Genomic DNA, 22,873 nt, shown 5'->3' on the forward strand with positions numbered 1-22,873 from the left:
AAGCAACGTAGGGTAACGTACCCTTAACGGTCAAACAAGATCAATTCAACTCGATCCTCAGCTAGATCTACAACAGTTGTTGCTACCAGAGGTGGCACTACTGTGTTCTAAATTTCAGACACTGTATACTCCCAAATATCCTACAAATCGAATCATGCGTCCTCTCCACTATACTTTATACGCATATACGTATTTTTGCTGTTGACCCACAATCGATGTCTTACACTTTCGTGTTGATGAGACACCAATAGGTGAAAGTGTTGTATCTTATAACACATTCACCTCTGTAACACCCTGTAACAGAAGTTTCATATACTATCTTACTCCATTATTAAAAGATAGTATTTATTGTTTGTGTGCTTTTTTTCTGAAATTACAAAAGTTGCTCCTCAAATATAAGGTTTTTCCATCGTAAATAAAATGTTCGAAGTTACAACTAGGGAGCAAATATTCTGTTAAAATTTAAAAGTGTTGAAATCGTGAAAATCTTTTCACTTCTGTGTTCAGTAGTCTATCTATTACCTTATTACTCAACTACCCACCAATAATCAGTAAGTGATATCAAATCAAGCACAAATATGATCAAAAACCAGTTTCAACTTAAATTCATTTTGAAATAGAAGCTATTGGAAACGAACAAAAATTTCCACTTTCATCGCAGGTAAAATTCTTAAGACACTGAAGAGAACCCGTGCATTTGCAAATATCATATCCACCAGGCAGATGACGTTCTTCCATTTCAAAGCACAAGAAGCTGACGAGCGACGAAGTTAGGTGTAACTATCCAAACTTTTAATACAGCCCAGTCACATTAATGTGAGCACCGCCCATGTTCGACGTCAGACAGCAGGTGGCAGGACTGGCAGTGGACGGTATATAAAACGTGTCGAGGGACGCGGTAAAAAGTGCAGTCGTCGTAGTGTGCAAATGAAGCATTTTATCTGACGCCTGAAAGAGCATCATCATTTGCTTCCGGGCCAAGAATGGAAGTATTTCGGAAACGGCAAAGTTTGTAAACTATTCACGTGCCACCGTGGTTAAGGTTTACCTTGTATGGCAAAATGGCGTTATTCAAAACCGGCGGCGAGGCAACTGTGCCGCACCACGGGCCATAGAAACAGGTGTGAGCGGCGGCTGCGGAGATGTGTACCGGCGAATAGACGTCCACCTGGCGAGAAACTGTCCACCCAGATGATCCAAGGCGCTAACAACAGCGTCTCCTCAACGACCGTTCAGTGAACGTTACTGGGTATGGACGTCCTCAGCAGACACCTGGTTCATGCACCCATGCTGCGTTCTGTTCATTGGCGACGAAGGCTGAAATTTTCGCACCAGTACCGCACCTGGACGTCCACTGAGTGGCGACAGGTGGCTTATTCAGATGAAACATGTTTTACGCGTGTACGACGTGAAACGTCTGAAAGCAAGCACCCAGCAACAGTCGTCGGAAGGGTCCAGGGAATGTTTTCTAGCCATCCCCTGGGTGATCTCGTCATTCTGGAAGGCAGGCTGCATCAGCGCAGGTACACGTATATTCCTAGGGACAATGTGCACCCTTAAACGCGGGTTTGTTTTTCCTTGGCGCAATGGCATTTACGAGCAGGGCAATGCAACATGCCACACAGCTCGCAGTGTACGGACCTAGTTCGAAAAGTATCAGGGGACCACCTCGAGAGGGGTGTGCCGGCCGTGGTGGCCGAGCGGTTCTAGGCGCTTCAGTCTGGAACCGCGCGACCGCTGCGGTCGCGGGTTCGAAACCTGCCTCGGGCATGGATGTGTGTGATGTCCTTAGGTTAGTTAGGTTTAAGTAGTTCTAAATTCTAGGGGACTGATGACCTCGGATGTTAAGTCCCATAGTGCTCAGAACCATTTGAACCATTTTTGATAGGGCTGATCGCGCCATGGATCCTCAGTCGAGAATCCCAAAATAGCTGGTCGCAGTCGGTACCTTCCATAACTTCAATGAGTCTCTTCTTGCGCATCTCGCGAGGTCCGCGCTATAAAAGCTGGTTATTGGAGCTTTTGATAGGTGGTCACATTATTACGACTGGACAGTATATTATTAGTTTCAAATATACCGTATATAGATTACTGGCCATTAAAATTGCTACACCAAGAAGAAATGTAGATGATAAACGGGTATTCATTGGACAAATATATTATACTAGAACTGACATGTGATTACATTTTCACGCAATTTTTGGTGCATAGATCCTGAGAAATCAGTACACAGAACATCACTTGCCGTAATAACGGCCTTGATACGCCTGGGCATTGAGTCAAACAGAGCTTGGATGGCGTGTACAGCTACAGCTGCCCATGCAGCTTCAACACGATACCACAGTTCATCAAGAGTAGTGACTGGCGTATTGTGACGAGCCAGTTGCTCGTCCACCACTGACCAGACGTTTTCAGTTGGTGAGAGATCTGGAGAATGTGCTGGCCAGGGCAGCAGTCGAACATTTTCTGTATCCAGAAAGGCCCGTACAGGACCTGCAACATGCGGTCGTGCATTTTCCTGCTGAAATGTAGGGTTTCGCAGGGATCGAATGAAGGGTAGAGCCACGGATCGTAACACATCTGAAATGTAACGTCCACTGTTCAAAGTGCCATCAATGTGAACAAGAGGTGACCGAGACGTGTAACCAATGGCACCCCATACCATCACACCGGGCGATACGCCAGTATGGCGATGACGAATACACGCTTCCAATGTGCGTTAACCGCGATGTCGCCAAACACGGATGCGACCATCATGATGCTGTAAACAGAACCTGGATTCATCCGAAAAAATGACGTTTTGCCATTTGTGCACCCAGGTTCGTCGTTGAGTACACCATCGCAGGCGCTCCTGTCTGTAATGCAGCGTCAAGGGTAACCGCAGCCATGGTCTCCGAGCTGATAGTCCATGCCGCTGCAAACGTCGTCGAACTGTTGGTGCAGATGGTTGTTGTCTTTCAAACGTCTCCATCTGTTGACTCAGGGATCGAGACGTGGCTGCACGATCCGTTACAGCCATGCGGATAAGATGCCTGTCATCTCGACTGATAGTGATACGAGGCCGTTGGAATCCAGCACGGCGTTCCGTATTACCCTCGTGAACCCACCGATTCCATATTCTGCTAACAGTCATTGGATCTCGAGCAACGCGAGCAGCTATGTCGCGATACGATAAACCGCAATCGCGATAGGCTACAATCCGACCTTTATCAAAGTCGGAAACGTGATGGTAGGCATTTCTCCTCCTTATACGAGGAATCACATCAACGTTTCACCAGGCAACGCCGGTCAACTGCTGTTTGTGTATGAGAAATCGGTTGGAAACTTTCCTCATGTCAGCACGTTGTAGGTGTCTCCACCGGCGCCAACCTTGTGTGAATGCTCTGAAAAGCTAATCCTTTGCATATCACAGCACCTTCTTCCTGTCGGTTAAATTTCGCGTCTGTAGCACGTCATCTTCGTGGTGTAGCAATTTTAATGGACAGTAGTGTACAATTTTACTCATCATAAAATTCGGTAACTGAAAAATTAACAATATCTTGCAACTAGCTTCAATTTATTATACAGCAATTGAATGTATAGAACTCCAAATATTTACCAATGCTGTATAAAATACAGCGCTATGTTTCACAACAACAAAAACTGTAGGCACTGCTGGAAACTGCTTACGGCGGTTCCAGTGCGCATCCCTTCATGTAATTCTAAAATTGGTCATCACAATGAAACATCACAATTCCCATTATGTCTCGTCAAAAATACTCTCGATTACCATTTATCCAACGTAAATAGTTATTCGCGGATCTGCAACTGCATAGGTGATATGTTATCGACAGAGTTCAATTCCGGGGGGGGGGGGGGGGGGGAGTCACCAACATACTCGACGTTCAACTGGACCGAAACAGACACACACACACACACACACACACACACACACACACACACACATACAGAGAGAGAGAGAGAGAGAGAGAGAGAGAGAGAGATTCTGTTCGTCGCAGATAGAGCCTTCGTGTCTCCGACAGTCAGCTGAGTCCCCAGCTTGATACGGCCGTCGCCCACGGGCCTCCTGCCTTATTGGGAGAGAGCAAGCTGGCGGAGACCAAGGTCGGTCCTCGCCTCGCACTCTGGAATTAACCAGAGTGGCTGGTAGCAGTACAGGTACAAAGACAGAGGGCGATCGTGTCACACTGTTTTCAGTCACTCAGTCACTCATTTTCAAAAGTAAACCTCACGTGTTCAGCAGTACATATGTGTCGCTGCCCCTTTTCCTACTAAATTTGAGAGTTATTGTTGAAACGAAAACGTATGCTGAGTAGCTTTACTTTGCACTCAACACTTCTGCATCTACATCGGTCAAAAACTATACTCTGCATAACGCTGTGAAGTGCATGGCGGAGGGTTCGTCCTATGTGCCGTGCCAAATGTTAATGTTTCTTCCCCTTCCATTCGAGTTTGGATCGTGGGAATAGCTGTTGCATAAATGTCTCTGCGTGCGCTGTTAGAAGTGTCAACGTGTCTTTACGGTCCCTTCGGGAGGGATATATGGGAGGTTGTATTATGTTTCTAAATTCCTCCTGTACGATTTCTTGACAATCTGTTAGTGCAGGGGTTGGAGAAATATATGGAAACACCAAAAAAACATGCCTAATACGGTGCAGGAAAACCGATGGTATTCAGAACAATTACCAACGTCTCGGAATGGATTACTATAGGTCCCATGCGGTTTTCAACGGAATCCAATACCATTCTTCATGTAAAATACATAACTATGATGGAAGTGGACAGCGATCACTCACACTTCTTTCCACAGCACACCACAAAGGCTCAATAATATTGCGATCTCGTGACTGTGGCCTAGGGAGACATGACAATTCATCCTCGAGCTCATTAAACCACTCTTGGACGATGCGAGATGTCTGATCAGGCTCTCTGTCGTCTTGGAACGTAGCATCAGCATTGCGGAACAAACGCTGTACAGTGGGATGGACGTGGTCAGCCAAAATAGTGCGACCTTGCAGAGTAACCGTGGGGCCCATGAGATACCATGACGTGGCTGCCCAAATCTTCACCGAATCCCTGCTATATTTCACTCTTGGGAACTAAACTGGGCCACTCGTTTGAAACAGTGTGAAGCAAGACTCATCCCACCAGATGACTTTCTCCCATTAATCCCTAGTCTAGGTTTTATGCCCTTGCCATCCATTTTCCTGTTACGGGCATTTGAACACTGATGTGTGATTTTGGAATTGCAGGCCGTTCTACAATTCTCAGCTTATGGAGGTTCCCTTCGTGATTTTTTGGTGCTAATAGGGTTCGCGAGTGCAATATTCAGTTCTGCAGTGACTTTTGCAGCTGCCATCCTTTTATTTTTTGTCACAAACCTCTTCAGTGACTGTGTGTCACGATTACTCAACATACACTTTCGTCTGCGCTGTGACTTAGTGAATGATGTTTTACCGATTTTCCTGTACGTGGTATAAATCTTCGATACGGTGCCTCTGCAAACACCAAACACTTCTACTGCCTTGGTTACGGAAGCACCTATCGACTTCACTTGGGCTCGACATAATGCGTTCACAACTACACAGAGCGTTGTTCTCACCGCGACTGATACTTGCAAAGTATCGAGAACATTGCGCATGTGCATATCGTGGCCAAATGCAAAACCACAACGTGCAGGCTTGGCCAGCATCTGCATTTCTGTTCAAGCATACATTTATGGCGGTTTTTCCATATTTTTGTCCCACCCCTGTATGCTTTAGGGGGATAGTGGACTTAACTTGCGGTTGCCCCTTCTGACCATTCCATTTCATATATCCAGAAATTGTTCCAGGCAGAGATTTGTAATAGTTGACCGAGTCCAGTTGTGACCCAGGTACATTTTATCATAAGATACATTTTTATGCTGTGAGAAGAGAGTAATTTGAAATTTCTGAACATTTAAAGCAAACTGAAAATCTTCGCACGTCTTTGAAATCTTATCAAGATGTGACTGAATCTCGCATGTCCAGCTTTACTTGAGACTTCATTATAGGTAAAAGCACCATCTGAAAAAAGTCTTAAGTTACTGTTAATACTATTTGCCCGATTATTAATTTATAATATGGACAGAAACCCACGCTGAAGCACGCCTGAAGTTACCTCTTCAATTTATTTTAGGGCTCCGTAACTCAATCGGTGAAAACGGAACCCTTATTGGATCACTTTGTCGTCCATCTGTCTGCGTGTCCTTCTTCTCAGAAACAGGGAGTGATATCGAGTTGAAATTTATATCACATTAGCGGTCCACGGTCCCATGGCGGTGTAAAGAACTTTGGCAGGTAGCGCGTGGCAGTTCTGCTGGTGTGGCAAAGTGGTACCGCCATGCGGTCCACTGCTGAGCGAGCAGACCTGCTGGCAGAATCTCGAGTCGGTGGCTCTGCCGGCAGTGCTGCCACACTCAGGTAGATGCCAGGTCAAGATTCTAATTCAGTGCAGTCAAAAGATAGAGCCGTCTGCTGAGACCCCTTTTCCTCGGGTACGGTTAGAGATATCAGGTTGAAATTTATGTCAAATGCTGAGGTATACAGATCCTTGACGGTGTAAAACATTTAGGCTCCTAATTCAATACAATCAAAAGATATGGCTATTTGTGTCATATACTGCGATACTCATAAACTAACTCATTAAAGGTATGGATGTACTATTCCTCTGAAATGGTGCGAAGCGTGGAGAACTCCGACGCCACCCTGGGTTAGGCGACGTTTCACACATAAAGATGGCGATACACTCGAAATGGAGGCCAGAGCTCAGAAGTGCATGTGATGCGTGGATGGTTAATGATGTCAAAACAAAAAAATGTTCAAATGTCTGTGAAATCTTATGGGACTTAACTTCTAAGGTCATCAGTCCCTAAGCTTACACACTACTTAACCTAAATTACCCTAAGGACAAACACACACACCCATTCCCGAGGGAGGACTCGAACCTACACCGGGACCAGGCGCACAGTCCATGACTGCAGGGCCTAAGACCGCTCGGCTAATCCCGCGTGGCTTAATGATGTCAGATTGGCACCAAATTCCACCACAACTCTGCTCAATTCCGCCGTGGACGCGCCACACGATGAGCAGGTCGTTATAGCCCCTCTTACCTACATTTCATCCCTCCCTTCTACGTCTCTGCGATGGAGGTCAGAACTGCGACGCATGTTGTTGAAATCACGCGGTTTTGTTATGGGTAGGCAAGGAAGACATTAAAGAAACACCGCCGCTCAGAATCGACACGAAAATGCCTTATGGGGTTGCAAAGAGAGCACCAGTGGAACCACCTCTTTCCTTGGGCGTTGATTCTCCCACAGAAGATTTCGGTATCTGGAACGTTTTGAGGACGTTACCCAGATCGATATTTCTGAGTGGTCTGTTGGATAATATACCTAGAAGCTTTTTCTTGTTCATTAATGAACAATTCCATTCCATGTCTGTTGTTTTAAATACAGTCCTTTCACAACACCGAGTTGTGTCTTTTATTTCGTGAAGTTGTTCGTGGGCATTTTTGATAGTTTTTCTGTTTGGGCTATGGCTGCTGCCCCTATTAATGACTGTAAAGCATTAAGCCCTGCCAGCGAATTATGATAGGAAGAAATCCATCCGATGGTAACTGAGTTGTTGGCAGACTCCGTGGAATTATAAACTGGCTCCTTCTTATTTTTTTCTTCTTCAGTACTCATTTACCAGTTAACAGTGCTTCCTGAATACGTGTTTTAAAATCCTCTCGAATCGTCGTGTGCAGATGTCGACGTACAGCATTCGTAGTTTATCAGAAAACTTCACCAACACCCATACCAAGTTTAGTATGCAATGTTTTATCAGTGCCAGTGTATCGTCTGCCATGTACACACTTAAATCTGATAGCTAAAATTTGTTCTGCAGAGTGACTCTGCTTGATTTTTTACTTGGGCTCTATGCTATGCTATGGTCTTTGCAAGCTTCATCCAGCATCATCATTCCTTATCATCATGTGCTAGACGTTTTTCAAGGTTTTTTCCCGGCTGTCAGTAGTTATAAATTTGAATGTCCAGTTCTGTATGTAGCTTGTTTCATAGTCTACCATGAACACATGTAATGCACTTCCTGTCACACATGATATAATACTGCAAGCTTTGATTGTTTTCAATCATTGTTATGTATAAAATCTTCAGCATGCACTCGGATGTTGTGTGAGTATGGGATTTAAATAGACAGATGTGTGTGTACCCCTTCCAATTGAATATGCAGCATGCATTTGGATTTGCCCATAGTGTAATACATCAGGATCTATCAGAACAGTCATCAGGCGCATTTTCTCTGAAGTTTCGGCAGATATTTGCAGTTGGTTTTTGCAACGTATACCTAGATTCAGCCCATCTTTCACTCAATGACCAGTGTCAAGGAAAGAGTTGGTTTCTTTCCCGTAACAAACAAAATGATTCTTAAAGTAGAATTGTACGTGTCCATTCGATAAAAGCGGTCCCAAATTAGTTTAGTACGATATTCGTTTTATTCATGTATATTAAGAGGGACTGTAAAACACGAAAAATAACTGATACTCCAGCACTCAGCAGCTTTGCTGCATGCCAGTAACTGTCAGTGTGAATCAGAGTGTGCTATTGCTGCTGGAGTATTGGTCACTCTTCGTGTTTTAGCGTTCGTGTTAATAAATATTAATAAAACAGATATCGCACTAGTCTAATTTGGGACCTCTATATCGAATGGACACATCAAATTCCGCTTTCTTAATCGTTTCGTTTATTATGGGAAACAAACCAACTTTTTGCATCGACAGTGAGCGTCGCATGAAAGATGTGACGCTCACTCTTTGCTTGGGCCAGCTCCAGCTACACATACAAAAACTAAAGTGAAAGTATCTGCCAAAACACCAGAGCAAATGCACCTCACTACTCTTAGGAGAGACGCCATAGTCTTCCTGCAAACACATCACATAATTTACTACCTGATGTTTTCTGCACAGTCTTAACTGCACCACGAAGTGGACTACCCCTTTCAATATAGATTGTGCGTTTTGTGTCCACTTGGCCATACTACATGATCTGATCTATAACGCAGGAGGAAATAAACATTCATTCCTTACTTGTAACAAGTTTAATTCAATGTATTAGCCATTCTAAAAGCAGGGGATGCAGTCATCGACAAGAAGTGCAGATATGCCTCGCCTGTGAGTGGCTGTGGAAGGCTGACTGTTTGGTTACCAATAATACCTGCACACAAAATGAGACTGAACTTAGGCTGATCATTCAATGCACCATAATATGGTGATTCACCATAGCCCAAGGTGCATATTGAGAAGATTGATGATCCTGCAACCTGTAGAGGTAGCCCCACCAATGAATAGGATGGATGACAAAAATCTGAGCACCACTGCGGCCTTTGCAATGGACTGGAGACAAAACTTTCACCACATAGTCCATAGGTAGTATGCCCAGCACGCATTTTTAATGATGTGGATAGAGACAGTTTTTGTGGAGAAAGTTCCACACAGCTATATGGCTTACCCAAAGCTGCCAGGCCACCTACCTAGTTCTGATACTTGGGTCACTGTCAAAGATATTTAACTCCACCTTCAGGAGGGTGTACCTCCCTAGGACTGGATATACAGCCATATGTGGATGTGATCACTTTTGCTCCTTATCCTATCAGGGATCGTTTCCTACAGTCTATCCCCCTTTACTACATTCCCACTCCACCTGCTACTTGAGTATCAGAATCCATCACCCAGTCTGTTAAGACATTAAGCTCTTCTTTGGCGTTCTACAGCTTTCCAATGTAGATTTTACGCTTTGCATCAGATTAAATTTTTTTGTTAGATCTGTAAGACTGTTCATTATTTCATCTCAGAGGGTTATGCACATTCACTTACAAGGGTGTGTCAAGCGACTGTATGTGACCATGGTATATTATGTACTGATTAATTTTACATTGTCTTTAAAAAACCTCCTGGAAGTCTCTGTTGCACTGTCCTTGCTTCAGTTCTCATGTTTCATTGATAACCAAAAGCCTAAACCGTGTGTGGTCCCAGTAACCTGCCCATACATTTCTAAATACGTTGCAGGTCATGTTTATTTCTATGTGTGCTTCATATATATGTTTGAAGTTCATAGTATCTTGTTTGAATGTAATAATAAGATTTCCATTATCCATACTAGCTGCTTTGGAATTCCATGGTATGTTTGACTCAAATATAAAATGTTTACCCCCCATGTGATGGCCAAAACAGAAATAATTTCGTATCTACTACTGATTTTCAGTAGCAAATTCGTCAATAATAAACATAGTATTTCGCTTCACCAGGTCTGTTAGGGAGCCTGCATCACTTTCGTTGAATGTGTAGCATGCTGCAATCTCAATTTGTGACAATAAATCTTGTGGTATATAATACTGTGGATGAAACAATGTTTTTGAAAATACATCTGCATTTTCAAAGTGAATGCCATCAGGTTGTGTAAGTAATAACATAAAAACGTTTGTCTTTCAGAAATCTGAAGGCTCAACCATAATCACTCTTATATTTTCTGGCAGTACTACCCATACTGCCTTTCTGTTGTTGGAGTATTATCACTCCATGCCCAATCATCTACCAGAAATTCACTGTAAAGAAGTTGTTTCATCCACCCATCTATGATAGTGAATAGCTGACTACATTAGTAACCAGTTGATTTTATGGGAAAAACATGACTTCTACTTTTGCTGTTATGTTATTTACTACACACGGACATAACACAAGGTTTTGTATATAGCTGGATATGTTAACATGCTTAAAAATGATGAAAGTTCTGTCCCTATGTCTGGTATGGTAGATCGTACATATTATCATGTATTGAAAAGCAGCAAGCGTCAAAATGCTGGGCAATAAACTCTTCTGCCAGCTGTATATTCTGCTGTGAAAGCTCTGTCAAAATCTTCCATAATTTCTCATAGAAACTATTTAGGTATAGCTGCCATTTGATACATTCATCAATAGCATGGTGGATTGCATAACTTGCATACATTAAAATCTTAATGTATGCTCTTGTAAATGCATACTCTTAGTGTCATTTTCATTATTACACATTTTACCAATCAGTGGGAAGTTGCCACTCCAGATAATATGTCTGTCTTATTTCTCTGCAGGAGTTCGAATATTTCTGCTAAACATTGCTGTGATATGTATCGATTTTCTGCATAGATGGAGTTACTCATTGCTGGAAAATATCACCTTATTACAGTGATGGTCAAAGCGGCACTATGGCCTACTCAACAAAAGTAAATCTATTGACTGATTTGCTGTTGTTGAGTCAGCCATAGTGCTGCTTTGATTATCACTGGAGGGGTAGTTTTTGTACGTAGGCTATCGCATGTATTTATCACAGTTGGTTTTAAAATGAACACAGGTGTCCAAAAATAGTCACCATAAATAAATAAAAAAAGATATTTCTCAATGCAACTTATGACAGAGCTACAAACATTTATAACGATTATAAAACATGTTGCGGACCTATTTTTCACCTGCAGCAGGCTGCAAGTTCGTAGAAGTCCTATGACTCGTAACTGATCAACTGTACAAGGATTTTTTGAAGTATATTTGGAACTACTTTTAGCAGCAGTCTCCTATCAAGAGTCCAAGTGGAGAACCCTGTGCATTTCAGTTGCTTATCTAACATTATTTAATCAAGTACATTCAACACCATCTCTTATTTTTTCTACATATTTATCTGAGTAAAGTAGCTTATATTATTAATCTTCATTTAGATGAGCATACTTGTACTGAACTTACCAACTGTATGTGTCACTTTGCCAAGGCTCTTTATTATGGCACTGAGGTTGACATTTGTGAGTGAAAGTGTCTGCTTAATAATGTTTTGATGGTCGTCAGAAGTTTTATTAACTTAAATAATGTACTATTTTTTTATGGAGTGGGTAACACTGACTGTGAGGTCTAACTCATACCACCAGTATTACTCCTCTGATAAACATTTCTTCAGCTATCAGATAGCTAACACATACACGTATCGGACTGTAGCTCATAAGTAACTGCTTTTGGGCAGTACTCTGTATTACATAAGGTTGGTGTGTGTAACAATGTCATACCAAATCCCGAAATTCGCGGAAAACAGATGAAATTTAAGAAAAATTAACATAATGAGGTTTGAATCCACGATATTCCACCCTTTTGGTAGCCCAACTGACGATGTTGCAATTGCTTAATTGCGCGTTTTAACAAATTAAACGTGCTGGTGATGTTCAGCTCCAGAGCTCTCTCCCTGGGGAAGTGGGGAAAGGGAGGGGAGGAGAAGAGGAAAGCCTGGCAATTCTGTACAACGTCATAAGGGAGGAGTAGAGAAATCTGGCTACAGTGCAGCCTGTTCTGAAAATTCCTGACTTACGTTACTCACATCATCTACTTTGAGTTTCGTTATCTAATGACTATGATGTGTTTCTTTAAATAACTCGATTCCCTTGAACGTTTAATGTCTGTGATTACTTCAGCTTTGTCACGAGTAATGAATCTGTAATTGATACAGTTATCGCCCCTAATGATGAATACTGCCTCTGAACTGTCATGTTTGTATTTCTGTCGACTGTTTGGTAGATCTTTTGTATACAGCAAGCCCTGCATCTTTCTAGGATGTTTCTTGATGGTTTTCTTGCTTTTTCTGGTGGCTAACGGAACCTCTGATAAAGTGGGTAAATCCCCATCAATTTGATGCTTTTTCGCAATGGGCCATATTTGCTGTGATGGAGTTTATTCGATTTATTAATGCGTGAGTATCTTTATAGGATTGCAGCTTATTGATACTTACGATGATCTAAGAGGACAAATAATTGATTTCTTGTTCACTCACTGGTTCAATTGATTTTTCTTCTATAATAATGAACTGATACTGGATGGTTTCCATCTGATCATCCCTATGGTCAGACAGTCGTTCTCTAGAATGTACTGAAGTAGCCAAGGCAGTCGTTAGTTTCTCAATTCCTTTTTTTTCTTTTTTTTTCGTCAGTTTTCTGACTGGTTTGATGCAACCTGCCATGAAATTCTCTCCTGTGTCAACCTTTTCATCTCAAAGTAGCAATTGTAACCTGAGGCCTCAATTGTTTGGTGGATGTGTTCCAATCTCTGTCTTCCTCTACAGATTTTACCCTCTACAGTTCCCTCTAGCACCAGTTATTTCCTGATGTTTTAACGGATGTCCTATCATCCTGCCCCTTCTTCTGGTCAGTTTTCCATATAGTCTTTTTCCGCCGATTCTGCAGAAACCTCGTCATTCCTTACCTTAGCAGTCCATCTAATTTTCAGAATCCTTCTGTAGCACCATATCTCAGATATTTCGATACTCTTCTGTTCCGGTTTTTCCACAGTCCATGTTTCACTACCATACGATGCTGAGCTCCAAACGTACATTTTCAGAAATTTCTTCCTCAAATTAGGGCCATTGTTTGATACGAGTAGCTTTCTCTTCGCCAGGAACGTCTTTTTTGCCAGTGCTAGTGTGCTTTTTATTTCCTCCTTGCTCCGTCCATTATGGGTTATTTTGCTGCCTAGGTAGCAGAATTCCGTAACTTCGTCTACTTCGTGATCACCTATTCTACTGTTAAGTTTCTCGCTGCTCTCATTACTCGTACTTCTCATTACTTTCATCTTTTATCGATTTACTCTCAGTCCATACTCTGCACTCATTAGACTCTTCATTCCATCCAATAGATCCTGTAATTCTTAGTTACTTTCACTGAGGCTAGCCATGTCATTAGCGAATCTTATCATTGATATCTTTTCACCCTGAACTTTAATTCCAGTCTTGAACCTCTCTTTTATTTCCATCATTACTTCTTCTATGTACAGATTGAGACTACATCGCTATCTTGCACCCTTTTTAATCCAAACACTTTGTTCTTGGTCTTACAATTTTATTATTGCCTCTTGGTTCTTGTACAAATTGTATATTACCTGTGGTTGGTTGGTTGATTTTGGGAGGGGGGGGGGAGGAGACCAAACTGCGAGGTCATCGGTCTCATCGGGTTAGGGAAGGATGGGGAAGGAAGTCGGCCGTGCCCTTTCAAAGCAATCATTCCGGCATTTGCCTGAAACGATTTAGGGAAATCACGGAAAACCTAAATCAGGATGGCCGGACGCGGGATTGAACCGTCGTCCTCCCGAATGCGAGTCCAGTGTGCTAACCACTGCGCCACCTCGCTCGGTGGTATATTACCTGTATTTCCCAAAAGTTTACCCGTAAGTTTCTCAGAATTTCGAACATCTTACTCCATCTTATGTTGTCGAATGCTTTTTCCATCTTGACAGATCCTATGAACGTGCCTTGAATTTTCTTCAGGCTTGCTTCCATTATCAATTGCAACGTCAGAACTGCCTCTCTGGTTGCTTTACCTTTTCTAAAGCCGAACTGATACTCATGTAACATATCTTCAATTTTTTTCCATTCTTCTATATATTATTCTTGTCAGCAACTTGTATACATGGGCTGTTAAGCTGATTGTGCGATAATTGTCACACTTGCGGCTCTTGCAATTTTCGGAGTTGTGTGGATGATGTTTTTCCGGAGGCCTGATGGTATATCGCTAGTCTCATACATTCTACACACCAACGTCAAAAAATGGTTCAAATGGCTCCGAGCACTATGGGACTTAACATCTCTGGTCATCAGTCCCCAAGAACTTAGAACTACTTAAACCTAACTAACCTAAGGACAACACACACATCCATGCCCGAGGCAGGATTCGAACCTGCGACCGTAGCAGTCGCGCGACTCCGGACTGAGCGCCTAGAACCGCTAACCCACCGAGGCCGGCCACACCAACGTCATTTTGTTGTCACTTCACCCAATAATTTTAGAAATTCCACGGGAATGTTATCTGACCTTCTGACCTCAAGTCATCAAATGGTTCAAATGGCTCTGAGCACTATGGTACTTAACATCTATGGTCATCATTCCCCTAAAACTTAGAACTACTTAAACCTAACTAACCTAAGGACATCACACAACACCCAGCCATCACGAGGCAGAGAAAATCCCTGACCCCGCCGGGAATCGAACCCGGGAACCCGGGCGTGGGAAGCGAGAACGCTACCGCACGACCACGAGATGCGAGCTCTCAAGTCATCCAAAGCTCGTTTAAGTTCTGCTTTTAATACTAGGTACCCTATTTCTTCTCTGTCGACACCTGTTTCTTCTTCGATCACACTATCGCACAAGTCCTCCCGTTCATAAGGGCTTCTTGGTACAATATTACCGCACCTTCTTTTAATTTCACCAAAGGTTGTTTTGACTTTTCTGTCTGCTGAGTCAGTCCTTCTGACAGTCATTTCTTTTTCGATTTCCTCACACTTGTCATGCAGCCGTTTCGCATTGGCTTCCATGCACTTCCTATTTATTTCATTCCTAAGTGACTTGTATTTCTGTATTCCCGAGACTCCTTGAACATTCTTATAACTCCTGCTTTCGTCGATAAATTGAAGTTACATCTGCATAGATACTCCGCAAGCCACTGTGCGGCGCGTGGCGGAGGGTATCCTGTACCATAATTAGTCATTTCCTTTCCTGTTCCACTCGCAAATAGAGCGATGGAAAGACAGCTGTCTATATGCCTCCGTATGAGTCCTAATTTCTAGCATATTATCTTCGTGATCCTTACGCGCAATGTATGTTGGCGGCAGTAGAATCGTTCGGCAGTCAGCTTTAAATGCTTGTTCTGTAAATTTTCTCAATTTTCGCCTTCCCTCCAGAGATTCCCATTTGAGTTCCCGAAGCTTCTCTGCAACACCTACGTGTTGTTCGAATAAATCTAGCAGCCCGCGTCTGGGTTGTTTCGATGTCTTTCTTTAACCCGATCTGATACAGACCCCAAATACTCGAATAGTACTCAAGAATAGGTCGCACCAGCGTCCTATGTGCGATCTCCTTTACGGATGAACCACACTTTCCCAGAATTCTTCCAATAAACCGAAGTCGACCATTCGCCTTTCCTACCAGTCCTCATATGGTCGTTCCATAGCTTTGAAACGTTACGCCCAGATATTTAAACGACGTGACTGTGTCAAGCAGAGTACTAACAACGGTGTATCTGAACATCACGGATTCGTTTTTCCTAAACATCCGCATTAAGTTACGTTTTTCCACATTTAGAGCTAACTGCCATTCATCACATCAACTACAAATTTCGTCTAAGCCATCTTGTATCCTCTTACAGTCACTCAACTTCGACACCTCACCAAACATCACAGCATCACCAGCAAACAACCGCAGATTGCTGTCCACCCTGGCCACTCCTGACGATACCCTTGTCTCTGATGAACACTCGCCTTCGAAGACGACATCCTGGATTCTATGACTTAAAAACTCTTCGAGCTACTCAATTATCTGTAAACCTATTCCATATGCTCGTACCTTCGTTAACAGCATGCAGTGAGGCACCGTGTCAAAAGCTGTTCGGAAATCTAGAAATGTGGAACCTGCCTGTTACCATTCAGCCGTGATTCGCAATATATCGTGTGAGAAAAAGGCGAGCTGAGTTTCGCACGAGCGATGCGTTCTAAAATTCGTGGACATAAGCTTCTCAGTCTCAAGAAAATTTATTATATTCGAACAGAATATGTTCAAGGATTCTGCAGCAAACCGAAGTTAGGGATATTGATCTGTAGTTTTGCGGGTCCCTTCTTTTACCCTTCTTATATACAGGAGTCACCTGCGGCTATTTTCGAGTCGCTTGGGACTTTGGGCTGAGCGAGAGATTCGCGGTAAATGCAAACTAGGTAAGGGGCCAGTGCCGTAGAGTACTCTTTCTAATACCGAATTGGGATTCCATCCAGACCTTGTGACTTATTTGCTTTCACATTTTTCAGTTGTTTCTCTACGTCAGGGATGCTTATTACTACGTCGTCGATAGGGAAGTCTATCCGATGGTCAAATGACGTTATGTTTGTACGATTCTCCTGCGTACATGATTTATTGAACGAGAAATTTAAAACTTCGGCTTTCATTTTGATATCTTCAACTGCCACACCGGTCTGGTCAACAAGGGGCTGGATGGAAGTCTTAGACCCTCTTAGCGATTTTACATAGAATCTGAATTTTCTCGGGTTTTCTGCCAGATCTTTTGCTAAGGTGTGACGGTGGCAGCTGTTGTATGCCTCGCGCGTGGATGTTTTCACTGACGAACGAATCCCTACTAACTTTTGCTTGTTATTTGTGCGTTCTCTTTTGAACCGAGAGTGCAACAGTCTCTGCTTCCTCAGCATTTTCCAAATTTCGTTATTAAACCACGGTGTGTCTTTTCCAACCTTAATCCACTTACTAGGCACACAAGTCTCCAGGCCACCATTTACAATCTGCTTGAACTTTGCCTATAATTCCTCTACGTTCAGCATACTGGAACTAAGTGATGTCAATTTACTGTCTAAGCAGTTGTTAGCATCTGCTTATCTGCTCTGTCTAGCAGAAACACTTTCCTTGCCTTCTAGACTGATTTATTGATTTTCGTAACCAAATTTGCTATACAGACATCATGATCGCTAATCCCCGTTTCTGTACTGACGTTGTCGATAAGGTCCGGTCTATTTGTAGCTACAAGGTTATAAAGGCACATTTGCATGCCGAGCGTGAGTTTCCGCGGAAACGCGAAATATTAATTAAATAAATAATCAGTGACTGATAAATAAAGCCTATGGCACACAACTGCAGCGCTGTGTCGCTGATAAAGACAAAAGAATAATTACGATACTCATATGTTGGATTAAGAGGGGAGAGCTCAGGTAGAAGTGGTGCGAGAAGCACGTATTTTATTTTATTGTCTGGCACACCGCCATATTTTCATGTTATAGATGAATACTGCGAGTTGCAACCACACTAGGCACTCGATACTGTATTGAATTTATATTTATAAAAGTAAGTAGGATTATGAACTGTAGGCTATTTCATTGAATATATCTGATTTAACTAACTGTGTAACTTTTTATGTTTAGTAGACAATCACCTCTGTACGACGTATTGGCATGGCTGGCAAATCATTGTAATATTGAGATTAGATCATGAGTCCGTACCTACCGCAGCAGTCTTTGGAAACGATTTAATTACGAAGTCCGATTATTTCAGTTTATTTCACGGTCAACTACGAGTAACATTGCCTTACCAAATAGCCATTGTCAATCACCATCATACGTAATGAATAATTAATATGATATCCTATCATATATAAGTATATTCTTTTATATTTTTATTTATTTTATAAGGTCTAAGTTATTTCCGTTGCGTGTGGACTGCCGAACGAGGTGCCCAAGAAAGTTACCCATGGTTTCTTTGCAGTTACATTCCTTGTGCTTATGCTTTTGTTTCGAACTTTTGTGGGCGCCCTTTTTAGAGATGTTCATTCCTCTTCAACTGATCCGCAGCGTATTAATTTGGAGCTTTTTGGATATATCATCTAAATGTTTAATACGAAGTGAGTGTTCTGTATACACTGCCGAACCAAGACATTATGACCACCTGCTTAATAGCTTGTTTGTCCGTCTTTGGAACGAAATACATCACTGTTTCAGTGTGTTAGGTATCCGACACTTGCTTCGTAGGTTTGTAGGTATATGTGGCATTAGATGTCTACGCACAGGTCTTGTAATTCGCGTAGATAAAGGGCCGCTGATTGGCGTACATCTTGATGGCGCCCGATAGCTCTCCAAATGGGTTCCATAAGATTAACACCAGGCGAATTTCGTCTCCATGACATCAGCGAGAGTTCACTGGCTCCGAGACACGAACAATTGTACTACTGAAAAATGACATTTCTGTCGGCGAAGACATCAAGCATGAAGAGATCTAGGTGGTACGCAACTATCAACGTGTCTTCGATGACCATCGCAAGTGCCACGCAAGCGCAGGATAATGTCTCCCATAGGGCAATACTGCTCCCATCAGCCTGCGTCCGTGGCGCGCTGATCATCTGGATGACGGCGCTGGTGGAGACGATCATCGACCTAGTGTAGCAAAAATGTGATTCACTCGAAGAGCCGAGACGTTTCCATTAATCGACTGTCAATCCTGATGGTCACGTGCCGACTGCAATGGTAACTTGCGATGTCGTTGGGTCAACATGTGAAGATGTAGTGGTGATACTGGAGCTCCATGTTCAACAATGAACGATGAACGGTGTGATCCCAAATACTTGTGCGTGCACCGGCATTGTGCTCTTTGGCCAGAGGTGCCACAGATCTACATCTAGATCTATATGGATACTCTGCAAATCAAATTCAAGTGCCTGGCAGTGGGTTCATCGAACCACCTTCACAGTTCTCTATTATTCCAACTTGGTAGAGCGCGTGAAAACAATGAACACCTATATCTTTCCGAACGAGCTCTGATTTCCTTTATTTTATCGTGGTGATCGTTCCTCCCTATGTAGATCGATGTCAACAAAACATTTTCGCAATCGGAGGAGAAAGTTGGTGATTGGAATTTCGTGAGAAGATTCCGTCGCAACGAAAAACGCCTTTCTTTTAACGATTTCCAGCCCAAATTCTGTATCATTTCTGTTACACTCTCTCCCATATTTCGCGATAATACAAAGCGTGTTACCTTTCTTTGAACTTTTTCGATGTACTCTGTCAGTCCTATCTGGTAAGGATCCCACACCGCGCAGCAGTATTCTAAAAGAGGACGGACAAGCGTAGTGTAGGCAGTCTTCTTAATAGCTCTGCCAATAAAACTCTGTCTTTGGTTAGCCTTCCCCACAACATTTTCTATGTGTTCCATCCAGTTTAAGTTGTTCGTAATTGTAATACCTAGGTATTTAGTTGAATTTACGGCTTTTAGGTTAGGCTGATTTATCGTGTAACCGAAGTTTAACGAGTTCCTTTTAGCACTCATGTGGATGACCTCACACTTTTCGTCATTTAGGTTCAACTGCCAATTTTCGAACCATTCAGATATCTTTTCTAAATCGTTTTGCAGTTTGTTTTGATCTTCTGATGACTTTATTAGTCGATAAATGACAGCGTCATCTGCAAACAACCGAAGATGGCTGCTCAGATTGTCTCCCAAATCGTTTATATAGATAAGGAACAGCAAAGGGCCTCTAACACTACTTTGGGGAACGCCAGAAATCACTTCTGTTTTACTCCATGACTTTCTGTCAATTACTACGAACTGTGTCCTCTCTGACAGGAAATCCCAAATCCAGTCACATAACTGAGACGATATTCCATTAGCACAAGTCGCTTGTGTGGTACATTGTCAAAAGTCTTCCGGAAATCCAGAAATACGGAATCAATCTGAAATCCCTTGTCAATAGCACTCAACACTTCGTGTGAATAAAGAGCTAGTTGTGTTTCACAGGAACGATGTTTTCTGAACCCATGTTGACTGTGTGTCAATAGACCGTTTTCTTCGTTGTAATTCATAATGTTCGAACGCAGTATATGTTCTAAAATCCTGCTGCATATCGACGTTAACGATATGGGCCTGTAATTTAATGTATTACTCCTACTACCTTTCTTGAATATTGGTGTGACCTGTGCAACTTTCCAGTCACCATCTGTCGTACTTTACACGGCAGACAAGGCTCAGAACCTCACGTTCTGTGAAGAGTCTTGGACGTCCAACCATTTAGCGCCTAGTGGTGGTTTCACTGACCTTCTACCTCTTTCCGTAGATATTCACAAGAGTAGTACGTGAACATTCTACCAGCCTCGCCATTTTCGAGATCATTGTTCACAGGTTCTGCATAATAATAATCAGCCCCTTGTTAAAGTCGCTTATCACAATGGAGTTCCTCATTAGCAGCCCGCATCTTCACTAAGGTGATCCTCCGTCCGTGTCTGCTCCGCTTACATACTTTTGCTACCGCGTCACGTGTCTGCAACGCCACCAGGCGGCATCCAACGTCGCGGGGGGCAATGGTCCACATCTACATCTACATCTACATGATTACTCTGCAATTCACATTTAAGTGCTTGGCAGAGCGTTCATCGAACCACAATCATACTATCTCTCTACCATTCCACTCCCGAACAGCGTGCGGGAAAAACGAACACCTATACCTTTCTGTTCGAGCTCTGATTTCTCTTATTTTATTTTGATGATCATTCCTACCTGTGTAGGTTGGGCTCAACAAAATATTTTCGCATTCGGAAGAGAAAGTTGGTGACTGAAATTTCGTAAATAGATCTCGCCGCGACGAAAAACGTCTTTGCTTTAATGACTTCCATCCCAACTCGCGTATCATATCTGCCACACTCTCTCCCCTATTACGTGATAATACAAAACGAGCTGCCCTTTTTTGCACCCTTTCGATGTCCTCCGTTAATCCCACCTGGTAAGGATCCCACACCGCGCAGCAATATTCTAACAGAGGACGAACGAGTGTAGTGTAAGCTGTCTCTTTAGTGGACTTGTTGTATCTTCTAAGTGTTCTGCCAATGAAACGCAACCTTTGGCTCGCTTTCCCCACAATATTATCTATGTGGTCTTTCCAACTGAAGTTGTTCGTAATTTTAACACCCAGGTACTTAGTTGAATTGACAGCCTTGAGAATTGTACTATTTATCGAGTAATCGAATTCCAACGGATTTCTTTTGGAACTCATGTGGATCACCTCACACTTTTGTTATTTATCGTCAACTGCCACCTGCCACACCATACAGCAATCTTTTCTAAATCGCTTTGCAACTGATACTGGTCTTCGGATGACCTTACTAGACGGTAAATTACAGCATCATCTGCGAACAACCTAAGAGAACTGCTCAGATTGTCACCCAGGTCATTTATATAGATCAGGAACAGCAGAGGTCCCAGAACGCTTCCCTGGGGAACACCTGATATCACTTCAGTTTTACTCGATGATTTGCCGTCTATTACTACGAACTGCGACCTTCCTGACAGGAAATCACGAATCCAGTCGCACAACTGAGACGATACCCCATAGGCCCGCAGCTTGATTAGAATTCGCTTGTGAGGAACGGTGTTAAAAGCTTTCCGGAAATCTAGAAATACGGAATCAACTTGAGATCCCCTGTCGATATCGGCCATTACTTCGTGCGAATAAAGAGCTAGCTGCGTTGCACATAAACGATGTTTTCTGAAACCATGCTGATTACGTATCAATAGATCGTTCCCTTCGAGGTGATTCATAATGTTTGAATACAGTATATGCTCCAAAACCCTACTGCAAACCGACGTCAATGATATAGGTCTGTAGTTCGATGGATTACTCCTACTACCCTTCTTAAACAATGGTCATAATGTTTTGGCTTAGTGTAAAGTCATGTGGCCTTGATGGACTGGGAACTCTGCAGGGCAGTGCGGAGTGGCTGCGCGGTTTCAGGCGCCATGTGACGGATTGCGCGGCCCCTCCCGTCGGAGGTTCGAGTCCTCCCTCGGGCGTGGGTGTGTGTTTGTTGTCCTTAGCGTAAGTTAGTGTAAGTAGTGTGTAAGTCAAGGGATCGAAGACCTCAGCAGTTTGGTCTCTTAGGAGTTCACACACATTTGAATATTTTTGTACCCTGAAGGACAAGTCCAGCTGCCTAGTTGTAAAGGTTTCCCTCCTTCGCATACGACACCACTGTAGCGCGGTGCTTTTCCTCGTTGCAGGCGTGCTGCTCGGAGTGCCTCTGATGAGCCGCCTGCTGCGGCTGTCGGACACCACGGTGGTGATGGTGGGCGCCGTCGCCCACGCCACCGCGCGGCTGCTGTACGCCTTCGCCAGCACTTCCGTCCTGCTCTACGTCGGTAAGTCGGCTGCCGCTTCCCAGTCGCATCGAGCTGCAACGGGGCGGCGTCTTCAACCCTAGTAATACCAGAGCGTTTCTCATAACGCACATTAGCAAGGGGGAGGGGGGGCTACTTTCTGCCCATCGTACGTCC

At 43.1% G+C, this 22,873-nt stretch overlaps 1 protein-coding gene across 2 annotated transcripts in view; it reads left to right on the plus strand.

The window, feature by feature from the left end:
• LOC126251662 (proton-coupled folate transporter) overlaps positions 1-22,873 on the plus strand; it is a 324,444-nt gene that overhangs the window by 235,980 nt on the left and 65,591 nt on the right. For both annotated transcript variants that reach the window (XM_049952233.1, XM_049952234.1), the window contains exon 7: positions 22,601-22,738. In XM_049952233.1, coding sequence (XP_049808190.1) covers positions 22,601-22,738 — 138 coding nt within the window. The remainder of the gene's footprint in view (positions 1-22,600; positions 22,739-22,873) is intronic.

The sequence above is a fragment of the Schistocerca nitens genome, chromosome 4 (assembly GCF_023898315.1).
Source record: "Schistocerca nitens isolate TAMUIC-IGC-003100 chromosome 4, iqSchNite1.1, whole genome shotgun sequence".
NCBI classification, from domain to species: Eukaryota; Metazoa; Arthropoda; class Insecta; order Orthoptera; family Acrididae; genus Schistocerca; species Schistocerca nitens.